This window comes from Seriola aureovittata, chromosome 24 (assembly GCF_021018895.1).
Source record: "Seriola aureovittata isolate HTS-2021-v1 ecotype China chromosome 24, ASM2101889v1, whole genome shotgun sequence".
Lineage (NCBI taxonomy): Eukaryota > Metazoa > Chordata > Actinopteri > Carangiformes > Carangidae > Seriola > Seriola aureovittata.
The window spans coordinates 10,503,966-10,519,218 of NC_079387.1; the positions used below are offsets into that span (position 1 = coordinate 10,503,966).

The 15,253-nt window shown below is 41.7% G+C and overlaps 3 protein-coding genes and 3 non-coding genes across 6 annotated transcripts; 1 reads left to right on the forward strand and 5 right to left on the reverse strand.

The window, feature by feature from the left end:
* Positions 1-746: 746 nt before the first annotated feature.
* Positions 747-4,928, reverse strand: wdr12 (WD repeat domain 12). The gene is made up of 13 exons (XM_056370506.1): positions 4,772-4,928; positions 4,429-4,523; positions 3,952-4,046; positions 3,748-3,854; positions 3,464-3,579; positions 3,219-3,373; positions 3,090-3,135; positions 2,917-3,002; positions 2,552-2,692; positions 1,965-2,070; positions 1,743-1,875; positions 1,188-1,260; positions 747-1,086 (listed from the first exon to the last, which is right to left on the reverse strand). The coding sequence occupies exons 1-13, from the start codon at positions 4,810-4,812 to the stop codon at positions 1,009-1,011; spliced, it is 1,272 nt and encodes a 423-aa protein (XP_056226481.1). The 5' UTR covers positions 4,813-4,928; the 3' UTR covers positions 747-1,008.
* An 898-nt stretch (positions 4,929-5,826) lies between these two features.
* Positions 5,827-10,550, reverse strand: nop58 (NOP58 ribonucleoprotein homolog (yeast)). The gene is made up of 15 exons (XM_056370483.1): positions 10,397-10,550; positions 9,808-9,884; positions 9,629-9,681; positions 9,233-9,357; positions 9,007-9,143; positions 8,748-8,812; positions 8,389-8,523; positions 8,056-8,201; positions 7,696-7,822; positions 7,343-7,506; positions 7,064-7,198; positions 6,912-6,973; positions 6,668-6,822; positions 6,436-6,566; positions 5,827-6,342 (listed from the first exon to the last, which is right to left on the reverse strand). The coding sequence occupies exons 1-15, from the start codon at positions 10,439-10,441 to the stop codon at positions 6,277-6,279; spliced, it is 1,623 nt and encodes a 540-aa protein (XP_056226458.1). The 5' UTR covers positions 10,442-10,550; the 3' UTR covers positions 5,827-6,276.
* LOC130165861 (small nucleolar RNA SNORD11B) lies at positions 7,580-7,662 on the reverse strand. The gene has a single exon (XR_008827041.1). It is a non-coding gene; the product is annotated as a small nucleolar RNA SNORD11B (small nucleolar RNA).
* On the reverse strand, positions 7,913-7,996 carry LOC130165860 (small nucleolar RNA SNORD11B). The gene has a single exon (XR_008827040.1). It is a non-coding gene; the product is annotated as a small nucleolar RNA SNORD11B (small nucleolar RNA).
* On the reverse strand, positions 9,506-9,593 carry LOC130165858 (small nucleolar RNA SNORD70). The gene has a single exon (XR_008827038.1). It is a non-coding gene; the product is annotated as a small nucleolar RNA SNORD70 (small nucleolar RNA).
* A 645-nt stretch (positions 10,551-11,195) lies between the features above and the next one.
* Positions 11,196-14,971, forward strand: nufip1 (nuclear FMR1 interacting protein 1). The gene is made up of 10 exons (XM_056370525.1): positions 11,196-11,561; positions 11,699-11,772; positions 11,863-11,967; positions 12,088-12,150; positions 12,255-12,331; positions 12,437-12,529; positions 12,660-12,847; positions 13,285-13,419; positions 13,772-14,037; positions 14,172-14,971. Exons 1-10 carry the CDS (start codon positions 11,294-11,296, stop codon positions 14,700-14,702), a joined length of 1,800 nt encoding a protein of 599 aa, XP_056226500.1. The 5' UTR covers positions 11,196-11,293; the 3' UTR covers positions 14,703-14,971.
* The last annotated feature ends 282 nt before the right edge of the window (positions 14,972-15,253 follow it).

The following is a 15,253-nucleotide window of genomic DNA, read 5'->3' on the forward strand; positions in this document are numbered from 1 at the left end:
TCACCCTGACTCTTCTGTGAAGGCAGGTTGTCGATTTCCACGACAGTTTATGTTCCCAATTGTTAAATTCATTATTATTTATTATTTTATTTTTACCGATTAAGCGGACTCTTATGCAAGAAAGTCACAATTATGAGATAAAATTAGCATTTAAATTATGGGATACTTCGGCGTGAGATCTTTTAAACTTTAATATCAATATTTCTCCTTTTTTTCTCGAAGTGCATGATTAATTTTTTTTTTCTCATCCATGGCGCTTATACTCCTTTGTAGGCTTCCATAGAGACTCTATTTACTTTGAAATGGTAGTATGTTATGACCGTGCAGAGTGAGAGCTCTTAGTTTCATCACATCTCTGGTCAAACCTGTTTGAGGAGAAATAAAGTCTCCAGTTATTTACCAGACAACAGTTTTTTTTTTTTTGCTTTTGTTGTCCTTAAACATGAGGAAGTTGATAAGGAAAACCAGTTAAAAATTGTAACTGGTTTAAAATCACACCACTGTCAAAACAGTGAATAGACAAGACATTTTGAATGATGTAACTGGTCTTTGGATGTTTAATTAAAGTAAAGAAAAAAGAAAAATCCCAGCAGGAGACCACATTATTGAATTATAATTGCATGAATTAGCAGGTGTACAGGTGTTTCTCATAAAGAGCTTGGTGAAGGTATATGACAAACACAAGGTTATAAACTAAGAACCACTATCAAAATATCACAAAAATAAAGTTCAAGAGACAGACGACATTTTAGGAGACAAAATGAATTTATAATTTGTTTTTGTTTTGTTTTTTTTGGGTTACAGGAAAACAAAGACAACCCGTAAGAAAATATGTGTATAAACTGAGGGGGTTAAAACAACCAGGACAGCAAAAGAATAAAGCGAGCAAAGTTTGTACAGTACAAAATACTAAATCACTGCTGCCTTCATCTAATTGTCACTGATGTTGTGTGTCTGTCCATTCTTATGTCCGTGGTGATGGCTCTGCAGTCCATGTGAACTCCTGGCCTACGCCCCCACATCTGTCCGACAGGCTGAGTATCTGTAGGTGTACAGCTTGTTATCTGCTCCTCCACTCAACATCAGCTGGAAACACAAAGAGACGACAGAGACAGGAAGTGAAGTTATATACACTGATTTCACGTGACGAGTTGAAGTCTTTGAGGAGAACAGCTGGAGTGTCTTACCCCGCTTTCTGTCCAGTCCAAACAAAACACTTTGTCCTCGTGGGCCGCCACGTCATACAGAGGGGCCTTACAGCTGGAAGACAATATAACAACATGCATGTGTTAAATTTACTCAGTGGATGCCTTTAACAAACCTATCACACTAAAGTTTAACGGATTCAAGAGACTCAAAAAACAAGAGATTCCACCTGAGTGTCGAGGTGCGGTTTGAAGTATCGTTTTATAAACACACAGTATTTTATTCTGACAAAGACAGGAAGCTTGTTCCAGACAGACTGGCAGTCAGCTGTTTACTCTCAGATGTGTGGAATGAACAGGACGTCCGTCTCACACAGTGAACACTGTGTTGATAATGATCCAGCTCATTGCTCTCATTAGCTACTGGAAATGAAGTGAATCAAATTGTCTTGACGTGGCAGAAACACCAGATAAGTGGGAGATTCATGGAGTAAACCAACTAAAAGAAATAAATTAATTCCAACAGGAATATGTTTCTGATCAGTGTTTAGAACAGAAATTCAACAAAGTCCACAGTGGATTATGTTCTGCACAGACCTTCTGGTGTCCCACAGTTTGACAAGGTTGTCAAGGGAACCGGAGACCAGCTGGTGTTCATGTGAAGGCGCCCACTTGACGGCGGTGACCCAGCCAGTATGCGAGGTTAGAGACAGCAGCACCAGTGACCCGTCTGGAGAAGAGAGGAGGTATTTATAACCACGCTGTTGGATGATGTTTGACAGGAAGAGGAAGTGTGTGGTGTTTCGAGGAGAGTGGTACCTTTGGTGCGAGGGTCCCACAGTCTGATGTGTCTGTCGGTGCTGCCTGAGGCCAGGCGTCGACACAGAGGTGAGTAGGAAATGCAGTTGAACACTTTACTGCCCGTCTGTGGAAAGGACAAAAAACTTCAGCCTATGACGGGAACTTCCAAATAAAGAGTGACATTTTCACTAAAGCATTTTAACAAACAGCTGTGACGATCACTGCTTCTATTAAATTAGGAGGATACAGTGAGCACTCACTGTTTTAACTGCTTCAACCAACCTTTTGTTTTATATGTTTTTATCTACTAAACCTTTCTGCTGAAGCAATAGTGTTGGACACTTAGCAAAATCACATTATCATGAAATTGTTCATCAGGCTTTCCAAATTATATGTAGCCTAGAAAACGTTTTTAAATACTACGCACAGAGTGGTATTAATACACCAGAGAGAGAATCGTTACACCCTTGGTAAGAACAAACAGCGGCTGATATGAGCACGTCAGCGGTCGCCGGCGCAGAGGCGTAAAAATCATTCGGTCTGAATCAGCGGAGCTTTGACCCTCTGCAATGTGTCGTCACTGTTTCTTTGGCAGTCTCTCTCACCAGCGTTGTCTTCATTCCTCCAGTCTCAACGTCCCACACACGGATGGTGTGGTCCCAGGATGCACTGCAGACTTCCTCACTGTCGCACCAGAGGACAGAGGACACCGCCTCATTGTGCCCGGACAACGTCATCAGGGGAGTCTGCGTCAGCGTGAGAACATTAGAACATCCCTTCACATGTATCATCAGCATGTTTAAAGGTCTAGGTTCTATATTAAAACTGTGAAAGTATCAAGGAGATGTAAAACTACACTGATCTTACGGATCAACATTTGAAATAAAACACAGGAAGAGTGTAAAATATGGAGCTTTAACATCAATTTATATCTGTTTTGAATCATTGCGAGGTCAGAGTCTGCACTCACCCTGGTCAGGCCCAGCTGTTGAGTCTTCTGTTTCTTCCTCGGTCTGTCAGCAGTTTCTTCCACCTCGTCTGCCTCATCTGTGGGGACTGACAGCGGAGGAAGAGGTTGTCACTCACTTGACAGAGATTTGTTCAGTAACGTTTAACAGTCGTTCGATCTTTCTGGGCACATACCTGCGGACCAGATTTTCAACATTTTGTCCCAGGAGCCACTGCAGAACTGAAAAGGAGCAACAGAAACATTAGACACGTAAATCGAAGCCTGTTTTTGTCTGACTGTTTTTCTCTGCGCTCCAGCTTTACCTTCGAGCCGGTGGGGTCTGTGGCAACAGTGTCGACGCTCCCCGTGTGTCCCCGACAGCAGTGTCTGGCTTTCACCTTGTTCCTCTCAGAGTTCCACTCCCACATCAGGACGGTTTGGTCCAGAGAGGCCGTCAGAAGCACCGACGTCAGACCGTCTGCAGAGAGAACATCCACAGAGAACTTATATTTAGAAAGGTTGTGATTATTAACAACAGAGCGAATGTCCTCCACTCTGTCCTGCTCACCTCTTTTAACCCAGGCTACATCTTTGACTACATCTGTGTGTCCCGCCACCGTCATCACCGCCTTGCCCTCCGTGGACCAGATCCTGGCCGTCTTGTCATAAGACCCTGTCAGGATCCTGCACGAAAATACAACAATGTTGTGACTGTAGTGTATTTCCGATTCACAATGAAACTAAAACTGCATCATGTTTCCGTCACACAGACACTGATATTAGATAATAACAAATAACAAATGGACACAAACCAAACTATCAAATTACATCCAGTGACATCCGTCATCTTACCATTCAGAATCTGCATCTACGGCGCTGATCCAGTCATCATGCATCATACACTCCTCAGGCTCTGGAGCTGTGATTCGCTCCACATACTCGATCTCCACCACATCTTCCTGAAACATAAACACACACACACACACTTCAGTTGTTATGCTGCCGTTTGTACATTAGTGACAAAACACAGAAAGCAGACACTCAGGTCGGTCATACCGTTGATATGCCTTCTGTATCCATGTGAAAGGACAGCGACGATCGCAGGAACTGACCCCTGACCAGGAAGTCGAACTCCACTTTACTGTGGGACGCTGTGGGAAACAAGAAAAATAATAATAAAAATAAGTACTGAGATTTTGTGATGCTTTTGATTTAATTTTGACTCAGCAGAAACAACAGGAAAGCACATACGTATTCAGAGACTTTAGCTTTGCTTTGCATAACAGACAACTACAAAAATCCTGGAAGACAACTACTTAAGCAAAGACTAATATTAGTAAAACTTTATGCATTGGACTGCACGTTTAAAAATAATAAAATATATCTTTAAAGAAATGTCACAACACTAAAAACCTGATGTTATGTTTTGACAATATGTTTCCACAGAAAAAAGGGATGAGCAGTTTTAACAGCTGGAGAATTGTGTGGCAGAAAAAGTTAAACATTTACAAGTATAAATAAAGATTATTTTACCATCTTTAGCCAACAGTAGCTTGTTGATAACATTGCTGAGGTCCTCCACTTCAGAGCCAGCTGGGATGGAGAAGGGAACATCATCTACAACATACCTACAAACATATTGAAACCACATTTAATGGATTAATTTACCAAATGAGTCGCAGTATAAAACATAATCTTCACATGAGGAAAGCAGTCAGTCATATCTTTGATAATGAGGGGGAACAAGCAGAGTGATGTCTCATAACAACGCTACTGTTTACTGTAAGTTAAAGCTAGTTAGCCAGCCGGCTAGCCGCTCCTGACGTTTTTACTTTTCTGTTCCGTTAAAAAGAAAAAGAAAAATCTCGGAGCTCACCTTTTGTTCTCAGTGAAGAACCTCGCCTGTAACTGAGACATTGTTCTGACTCGTGTGTTTCTCTATCAGGCCGCCGGCTGTAGTAAAGGTAGGAACGACTTCACTCTGCTCCTTGTCGTGCAGTCACGCCATGTGGTACGGAGCAAGGCATCTCAGTCGATCACGGATGAAGTCGATCGATGATTTACTGCAGCGAGCCGGTGCTCGTCTAGTAATGCCTGGCCGTGTTAACAGTCTGATTTCACCTTTGGCCTCTTTTCCTCTTTTCAATGAACCTGTAAGAAACCAAAACGAGTTGAGTAAAGGGTTTTGTGTTCAAACAGGATTTTAATTATGTGTATAACGTTTTAAATTATCTTTTTAAGCCAAGAGTGCAGCAGTTCTCAGCTGTTTCCAACCCACAGCCCACTTGAAAATCAAAAAAATGACCCTACACCTGACTCTGTGACAAAATGGAGGCCAAATAATGTTTTCTTAGAGTTTTTATTTTGTTTTATTTTAATAACTGGACTGAACTGAAAGCAGGGGAAACATGTAGGAAGCTCCACAGTGGCTTATCACAGTGATAAGCCTTAATATTAAAAAAAAAAAAAATCAACATTTTTTAAGTTCATTTCAATTTAAAATATCTAAAAACATTATTTGCATTTTTATCTTTATTTTTAAAAATTAACCTTTTTTCACCAAAATTGTTTTTGCAAATGATTTGTCAGCCCACTTGCATTATCTTCATGACCCACAGGTTGGGAACCACTACATTAGTATATTTTCTTGAAGCCAGAGATTTTTATACATAACAGGATATGATGTGAAGGTAGTAATGATGCACAAATTTCCATCGTTGGAGTTGTTAAAATTAGTTACACTTACAATAGTGCTTGAAAGGTGCATATTTCTATTTTTCTTTATTGATTTGTCCATTATATGTTATTGCCTCTTTAAAGTTATATAGTCTCCCTTTGTAAATGTAATGCGGCATCATTGTCAACAGTTTGAGGAAGATTTCACTTAAGATTTGATAATAAAATGACAGTGTATTCAATCAAACCACAACATTAAGCAAAAAAATGTTTATTTCACCAGGGCGGATGTTCACAGTCTCCGACTATAGAAAGATCAGTCACAAGAGAACTGGGAAATGTCATCAATTCATTGCTGTACATTGATTTTGATACATGTCTGATACAGATGTGTTCACAAATAAAGATCAACATAAACTCTGTCAAAGGAGGAACATGGGTTACAAACGCATTAAACATCTTTAAAAAAAAAAAAAAAAAAAAGATTTACATTATTCATTCATTTCATGACTGGTAATAAACCTCAGTTATAAAACGTGAGCCAATTATAATTTTTTTGTCCTTAAACAAGGAAGTCTTTTTCTGATGTCAACAAACAGACAATGCAGTATTACCCTTAATAGATGTAAATGCGTAAAACATAAAACTAAAATGACATAAAAACTAAAAGAAAATATATACACACACGCACACACTGCTCTCTTTTCAGTCGTCGTCTTCTTCCTCTTCCTTTACCTTCTTTTTCTTCTTCTTTTTCTTCTTTTCCGAAGACTGGAGGGAGAAAAAAGGTGAGCGGTTAAAGAAATACTGAATAAAAACAGTGGCAATCGCTTGATTTAACCATCTTCAAAATGATGTTCCCACCTCTGTTACTGCTAGCTCCTCCTCTTCCTCCTTAGGTTCCTCAGCTTCATCATCTGCTTTCTTGTCCTTCTTCTTCTTCTTTTTCTTCTTGGGAGTTTCCTCCGCTGCTGCTGATGTTTCCGCTTCTTCCTCTAAAAAAAACAAAACAAACATGGAGACACAACCTTGAATATCATGAGCCCCCAGTGCAGATATGAAGACAAAGCATCGGGTTCTCTCCAGATTCACCCACCTTCTGTTACTGGTTCCTTTTTGGGCTTTTTCATTTTGACCACGGGCGTTACAGGCTCTTCCTCCTCCTCCTCCTCCTCTACCTCCTCAAACTTCCTTTTCTTCGAGGTGGAGGGAATAGTTGAATCGCCAGATGGATCGTACATTCTTACTTCACTGTAGAGAAAAAACGAATGTATTTAACACCTTTTGTATAAACGTGGAAATGTTTCATCTTTGGAAAGGAGCCGTTGGTGACGACTCACCTCTTGTGCTGGTATTTGTCCGACTTTGCCATTGCTTTGCCCGTTCCGCTGATTCTTCGGATCTAAAACAAAGACAAAGAAAAGTAGATTACATTAGATATTACTTACGATCCTGGAATGTTAAATGTTATTTCTTGTGTCGTTGTACTTACTCCCTTCTCCTCCAGCTGCCGCAGCCTGGCCTCCAGCTTGGCCCGGTTCTCTGCTCCCATTTCTGCGTTCGTGTCCTCTCCCAGGGCGTCATAGCGAATAGCCAGGGACGCTTTAGCTGCCAGCATCCTGGAGATCTGATCCCAAAACAAGAGCCGTGCTTATTATCTGACCATCGGACTGCAGGTCTTTACTGAAGGTGTGCACTGACTGAGCTTATGAGTTTATTGCAGACATGTTTATTGAAGAAAGTCCACTGTAAAAAAGCGCTTTAAACTCACCTTGCCCTTGTTCTTGGCAGTGGTCTGGCCCACTAGAGAGGCGTGGTATATGAGACCGTACTTGGGCGTGTCTTTGCGGGTCTTCAGGGCTCTAAACAGAGCCTTTTCTGCGCCAAGGATCTGCACTGTGGAGGCTGGATGCTTCGCCAGATTCAGGAGAGAACCTTAGAGACGGAGTGAACAGAAGACGCGTGAACCTGATGTTCTCACCAGAACCCGCCCGTTGAGAACGTCTGATACGAGCTCAGATGAGGTAGTGACTTAAAACCATCAGTCGTCTTCAGGAAAGTGACGTAATGTCGTCATCATCACCGCTCGGTCGGTTTTCACACGGTTACTTTTTCAGGACTTACCGGCATGTGAGATGAGACGGGCGCCGACCAGCTCGCCCACCATTACTGTCAGGTTGGGGGCGATCGCCATCATTCGGTTCTTCAGGTAGTCGTAGAGCTGAGCGCGGTAGTCTGTAATCTCAATCACCTGTGGGAGGAAAACGGAGGAACACGTTGAATTACAAATGCAAGAAGATAAACAATCAGATAACTAGTTACAGACAGGAGTCCCGGCACGTGACTGTTCAGATGAGGTAGTGACTGAAAACCCACATAAGTTGTTTCAGGATAAAGACAAGTGTCAACATCATCACCACTGTCACATGATCTCTCCGGCGGTGCAATGAAAAGCGGTCTGAACATGTAACGAGAGGCGCATACCTGATCACACAGGTGCCTGATGTTTCCGATGTCCTGCTCCGACACTTCTGTGCCCATGGAGATCTCAGCGGCCAGTTTGACCTCCGCCTCGATTTCCTCTGGGAGGAGGTCTGACAGATCAGAGCTGGACACGTTCGTGCGGTCACCTTGAGACACACAAAAAACACTTTTAGCCAATCAGGAATGTTAACTTGGCGTTGCATTATGGGAAATGTATGACCCATAATAGGTACTTAAAGTCAGACTCTCTTTTGACCACTTGTTATTACTGTCTCTTGAAAGTCTCCTAATATTGTGGAAGTGCAGCCCTAAATCACTGAGATTTATTTTTACCAATCTTGCGGACGGTTTTGCAGTAAGCCAAGTTGTCTGTGACGACTTTTCCGAGCTCAGGGAAGTGCCAGCCGTACCACTCCCTGCAGCGCATAATGTAGTTGTTGAGCTCCTTGTCCAGGTCGTCCAGAAGAGCTGAAGACACAGGACAGTTAAAATCAGACTACGTATTCACATGCACGACAGCAGACCTCAGTCATCACTATAGGTGAAGCAATTAATCATTTTAGAGTCTTTTTAAAAGCACAAATATCTATTAAATGAATATTTTATGAACCATACAATCAAGAAAATATTTGTCAAATGACTTCATTGTGAAATTAATCTTCCCACATAAATGAAAAGAAAAAACAACTTACAAATGGCCTGCACAATCATAGTGTCCACCTTGTCTGGACTGAACTTCAGCTTGTAGCGTGATAAACTGGAGAAACAGGAAAAAAAAAAGACATTAGTGAGTCACTTCACACTAATAATTTACAGTTGCTCTACATCAAGTTACGCTGTTGCCTCAGTGGTAGTGACGAATGCTGAGAGAAATCTACAGGGAAGATTCAGACAGCAAGTGTAATCACAGGCAGCAGTCGTGTTGAGACAGTACTGTATCTATGTGCCCACCTGTGAGCCAACCCCAACGACATGGCGCTGATCTCCCTGGGTGGAAGTCCAGTGATGAGACTCTCCATCTGGCTCCTGATGCATCTCATCAGTTCAGCCACAGCGGTGTTGTGGACACAGCTCAGGTCCAGCTTTTCCTGTAAAAACCAGAGCTCATTAGAGACGTAGCTCTCGCAAACGATGCCTAGACACTGAAGGTTGATCATACACAAGATGGGTCACTTACTTTGATAACTCCGCCGAGTTTTGCATCACTGATTGCCAGCTGCTCATGAGCCTCCTTGGCAACGACCTTCTTCAGCGCTTTCTTCAAACTCTTGCCAATTTTTCCCTCAACAAGGGCAGTGGCAGCTGAGAGGCAGAAGTTAAGAACAGTCCATCACATAAACTGATGCAAAACAAAGAACACTGTCAATCTAATATCTACCATATAATCTAGATTCTGTTTGAAGTCATAGTTATAAATGTCACAACTAACTTAAACTACCTGCTGATATGAAACTGTGTGGTCTCAGTGGTAGTGACGAATTCTGTTAAATGCCTCATGTTTTAATCAGACACAGAAACACATCACAGACCACAGATCTCAGGAGTCGACTTGTGTACAAAGACATGTCATTACCTGCTAAGGCCTCTGTTGTGTCCTGAAACTTCTCAAAGTGCTTCAGCTTCACACTGGTAAGGGGGGAAATAAAATAAAAAGTGAGGTCAAATTATATCCACTGTGCATCAGCAACAACTTGCTGATAACATATAAAGCACCAGCTTCTCTGAGTGACTGAATGCCACATTAACACTTACATCTTGTTCGCCTTTTCAGGAGTTTCAAACTCCTTGTACAGGCTGTCGACCTGTTGCAGCTTGGATTCATCGAGGACCTTAAATATAACAAAACACTTAAAATTAGTTGTCATGCATTAAAAAAGGTTGGATCAGCACTGACGGGCTGCACACATCCAACAATGATAGTTAAATGTCTTAACACACTAGAAAAATAGGATTTCTTATATACAGTGATCACGTATAGTGATAATCATGTCACAGTATCACCATCAACTACTATATTTCCACGTGTGACTATCATGCTGTGAGAAGTAGTCAGTTCACTGTGCACACGTGGTTACAAGGCCTACAGACTGCTAACTTCACCTTAACCTTAATCTTAGCAAAAACACTCGTACGATCAAAACAACTCATATTTGCACATTCATCTACTTAAATAGACATTAAAAGACCACATTTTTTCACTTTGCTAATTTCCAGTAATGTTCCATACTGGTGAATTACCATGAGCTGTGGGTAGCTAGCATCGAGGCTAAACCAAGCTAGCTCAAGTAGCTCCTGCGTAAAATTAACTTTGAATGGCAAGAAACAAAAACTGAAAACATACCTTGAATATCGCATAACCAGCGGCGGTCTCAAATAACACGAGCATTTTTGCAGCGGCTCGGTTATCTGGTAAAGTTTAAGTTGTCTCTACGTAGGGAGCGATCACGTCTCTCTCAAACTCACCACGCTTCTTCTCTCACTCTGTCTGACGCACGCGGCGAGAGAGAGCAGCAGGAAACTGCTGGGTTGCCAGGTCCGTTGACCTGACATCACCCGTTATCAGACATAAAGTTATGATAGTATTGATATTTCAGCTGGTTAAAGACACGCCACATATTTTTTTTCTTGTTTACCAAAATAGTTAATATCTTATCAATGTTGTTTGTGTTTCGATAATGTTTGTAACATTTGAAATGTATGTTTATTTACAAAAAAAAAAAAAAGCAACACAGAGTTTAAGTATGATGTAAACAAATGGCTTCTAGTTTATGACACCTTATATGTACATAAAGGGTTTATGTAGTGGTTTTGTTATTCACTACTCATCAGGCCGCAGCTGGACCTTACTGACATTTATATTCAGGCGTAAATATTTTCCTCGCGGTTTTTCCCCTCAATCTGGCAACCAAAGTGGAGCTTTACATTAAATCTCGCGAGACGTTATCGCAAAACTGCCGGCTTTTAAAAACGACACCTTTAGTAAAATCACAGAGAAGACAAAGTTGTAGTTGAGCACGTTATGTACACTTTCTACAGAAATGTCATGACTTTATTGAAAACTACATTTAATATATTTTCTATTTTGGCTTTTTTCGTTTCTTTTATGTTCTTCCTGTTCTCGCGGAAGTGACGTACGTATGTATAGACTAGAGCAAAACAAGCACATGTGAGAACAGCATCGAGAGAAACCCCAGATTTACTTTAGATAAACTGTCGACGTGAAGGACGGCTTCGAAGAATGAATGAACCCGGACATTATCCTTCACCGGACTTCGGCTGTCCTCCCCCCAACACCATTCAGCCCTTCCAGCAGCACCAAAAGCACCAGCAGCACCAGCAGCAGCAGCCCAGCTCCAGCAGCTTCCACCCCAACATGTGGAGCTGGTGCGAGACGCCCTCCGAGCCCAGCTGGGACTACAGAGCCCAGGCGGGCTGGCATCACGGGGCAGCGCCAGCGTTTGGTTTCCCTCCAGGTCGTGGAAACCATGGACCTAAACGTCCATACGGTGAATATTCCATACAATAGTCTTGTCTGTTGATGGTGCTCAAACTCCAGGATACTCCAGGACTTAAAAGTTGCTCCTCTCTGTAAATGTTTCTGTGAAGAACGCTGTCATGCCTCTGACTTCTGTCATGTCCTCAGGTCAAAACTTTGGTCGTGAATGGCATCAGGGTGGGAGACAGAATCACGGGCCCCTCAGCAACCATGGAAAAAAGGTCAGATGAAATTCTGTCCATGCATTGGTAGGATGTTGTCATAGAGCTGCAGTACGCTCAGTGGTGACCTGCTCTGTCTTTAACCCACAGCAGAGAAATAAGAAAGAACCAGAGTATTCCCATTATTGTGACACCTGTGACCGGGGTTTCAAAAACCAGGAGAAGTATGATGAGCACATGTCTCAACATGTCAAGGTAATTTATCACAACCGATGCAGTATATTTAGCTCCACTGTGACCATGTTGTGTATGATGATGATGATGATGATGAATCTTCACATCTTCCTGACTGCTTCAATCAACTCTCTCACGCAGTGCTCTGTGCCTGACTGCAGCTTCACAGCTCATGAAAAAATAGTCAGCATCCACTGGAAAAATGTAAGTGAAACAACATTGTGTCAGTGCTGAATATTATGTATTCAATGTCTAAGACTCCCACTGTTGTCATCTGCTCACACCCATGTTTTATACCCCGACAACAGAACCATGCACCAGGAGCAAAAAGAATCAAGCTGGACACAGCGGATGAGATTGCAAAATGGAGAGAGGAGAGGCGCAAGTCAGTATCTGAACTACTAATGACTTTATATTGTAAGATGATCCATATTATCTTTGTTTTACATAGATGTGAGATGTTATGTAACGACTTCATTAATATTTCCAGGAACTATCCGACACTTCAGAATATGGAAAAGAAGAGAAAAGTGATGGAGGTGCGGGAGGAGACGGGCGGCGTTCTAGAGACAGCTCAGTTTGGGTAAATGTACAAATTTGATGTGTTAATATTTTTTATTGCAACCACAAACAAGAATTTATTTGCCCTTATTTACTGTGACATGAGGCCTGAAGTGATTGTATCTAAATTTAATCCTTTATTTTATTCACAGCCGAATGAGAGGCAGAGGACGGGGACGAGGACGGGGGCGAGGTCGCGGTTGGGGGAACAGAGGGTTCCAGGATCGACATTCTCGAGGACCAAACTCATTGCACAGCAGCGCTACACAGAGACCTCCACCACTCTCCCAGACCTGCAGGGACGTGGATCCACTGGGAGCGCTGGCCAGCAGCGACCACGGTGAGTGACCCGTGTGGTGACGACACGGAAAAGGATTTAAACAAGACCATGTCCCACATGAAAGGCAGGGATTGAATCATTTAAAATATGTCAGCTGATGTACATCGTCACATCCATCATTTTATTTTGGGCGTCATTGTTTTCATCATTAGTTTAAGTGAAGCTGCTGTAAGTTTGATATTGTCTGTATTTTATCAACAATCAGTTCTTCAATTCTTCAGGATCTATGTCTCAGCGTATTCAACTTATAATGATAATGAAGTGAATGAAATAATGATTACTGCATTTAAGTGCCAAGTTTCAGTATTAATTTGAGAACGTTTCAATCCATGTAGAAAGAGCTGTGTGGGAGATACAACCTTAAAAACACAAAGTCTTTGACCCACAGACTCCACAGACAACTGTATATTTCAATTCTTTTTTTAATGTTCCACCAGATTCTGACAGAGAGGATCCAGCTGCTCAGCCCAAGGCCGGTGGCCTGGTTGTGGCTCCTAAACAGATGAGCTCAGCTCTGGGCTCCTTGGTGGCAAACTACGGCTCTATGAGTGAGAGTGATGAAGAACCAGAGGGTGAGTGTTTGTCTTGCATGCAGCGGTGGTGTGTGTCAGTGGGGGAGTGAAATGTGGCAGTGGAGACATGTCATCAGTGGTGGAAGAAGACCTCAGATCTTTTACATAAACATAAGCATCAATACAACAATGTAAAAATACTCCTTTACAAGTAAAAGCCCTGCATTCAAAATCCTGCTGAAGTAAAAGTACAGTATCCGGTAAATATACTTAATCTATTAAAAGTAAAAGCAGAGGAGTACAGGTGAAATCTCTGATAGACATCTGAAAAATGATACTTACATATTGCCCCTTTTTAAAGTCTACATGACTAACTTCCAGTGTTCCTATCATCCTATTCCTTGTGTTTCAGCCATCGCTATTCAGAAAGCCAAAGACCTTGTGAAAGAAAACCAGGTTCTCCTACATACAATACCACCCAGCTCCCAGAATGGAAGAGGCATGGAAATCTCTTCACGGGGACCAGAAACAAACAAAGCCCACCAGACTAACTCTGCCTCTTACACACCTAACAACAGAAGAGGAAGAGGGGGAAGAGGAGGCAGAGGAGGAAGAGGAGGAAGGGGTGGTAAACACCAGCATACGCTCCAGAAACATTCTCCTACTCTACTTGAGATGGTAAGGACACATCTGCGATTATACATATATAAGCATATTTCACCTGATTTTTGCATTGGGAAAAGAAAATGATATTTAAATGAGTATTATCTAAGCAATACATCTTCTCAGCTGTTTTCCTCTTTTCTGTTTAGTTACTTGCCACAGATGTCCGCCATGAGAGGAATGTGCTCCTGCAGTGTGTGCGCTATGTTGTCCGCAACAACTTCTTTGGCCTGGAGAGCAGACCTCAGCTCCAGGAGGGGATCAGGGCTACGCCAGCTATCACAAGTGGAGAGCGTGAAGAGAGGCAGAAAAGGCCATCAGAGCAAGAGTCTGCCTCTAAGGTTGATGGAGAGAGAAGTTCAGCACAAAGTGTCACAGCAGCAGAAAGTGGCAATCGGGAGGATTTGGAAACAACTAAAGCTGCAGCAATTAACCAGCATTTGCCACAAAACTGTCATGGCCAGGGTTTACATACTGAACAAGCTTTCTCAGAACAATCTGAGGATCCTCGTGTGGACTCAGCGAGTGGTGAGCAGCTGGCAGGGGATTTCGTCCAAAATGGTGAGGAGACAACTGCCAGCGACTGCCGCAGCCTTGATTTGAAAGTCGCAGATAAAATCACAGCTACCTCTAATGTGTATGATGATGAAATATGGGAGAGCCCTGGCGCTGATCTGTGAAATCCTTGCAAATTACTATAATGGATTAATCTCCTGCTGTAAAACACAAAACTAAAATATTCCTGTCATTCAAATTTTATGTTAATATCTTTCTATCCACAGAAATTCTGGGGATGTTTTTGTTTTCTTTTTTTTTTTTTAGGAATGTCTTTTTATGTGACATAATGTTAGTATGACTAACTATCAAATTATATTTTGTAACATATTATGTATTGAACAAAGTTGTTTTTTTTTTTCCCTGGTGAAATAAATCACTCTAATCAACCTTATTGATAATTACACATTTGTATTGATTTTATAAGCTTGAACTATGCATATACTGTATGTTTATCCTTTTGTATAATTGTTGAGAAATCCACATTATAGATTGATTTATCTATCCATATAGAAAATTATGGTGTTCCACCGTTTTATTTGGAAAAAACGACAGCTAAAACACTGAGAAAGAGGCGGAGACAACTTAAAAATGGCTCGTTTGTAGAAAACAAACCGTTCTATTGAGTAATAATGATAACCTGCCCTGTCATCCATGCTATCAACAACATTAAATT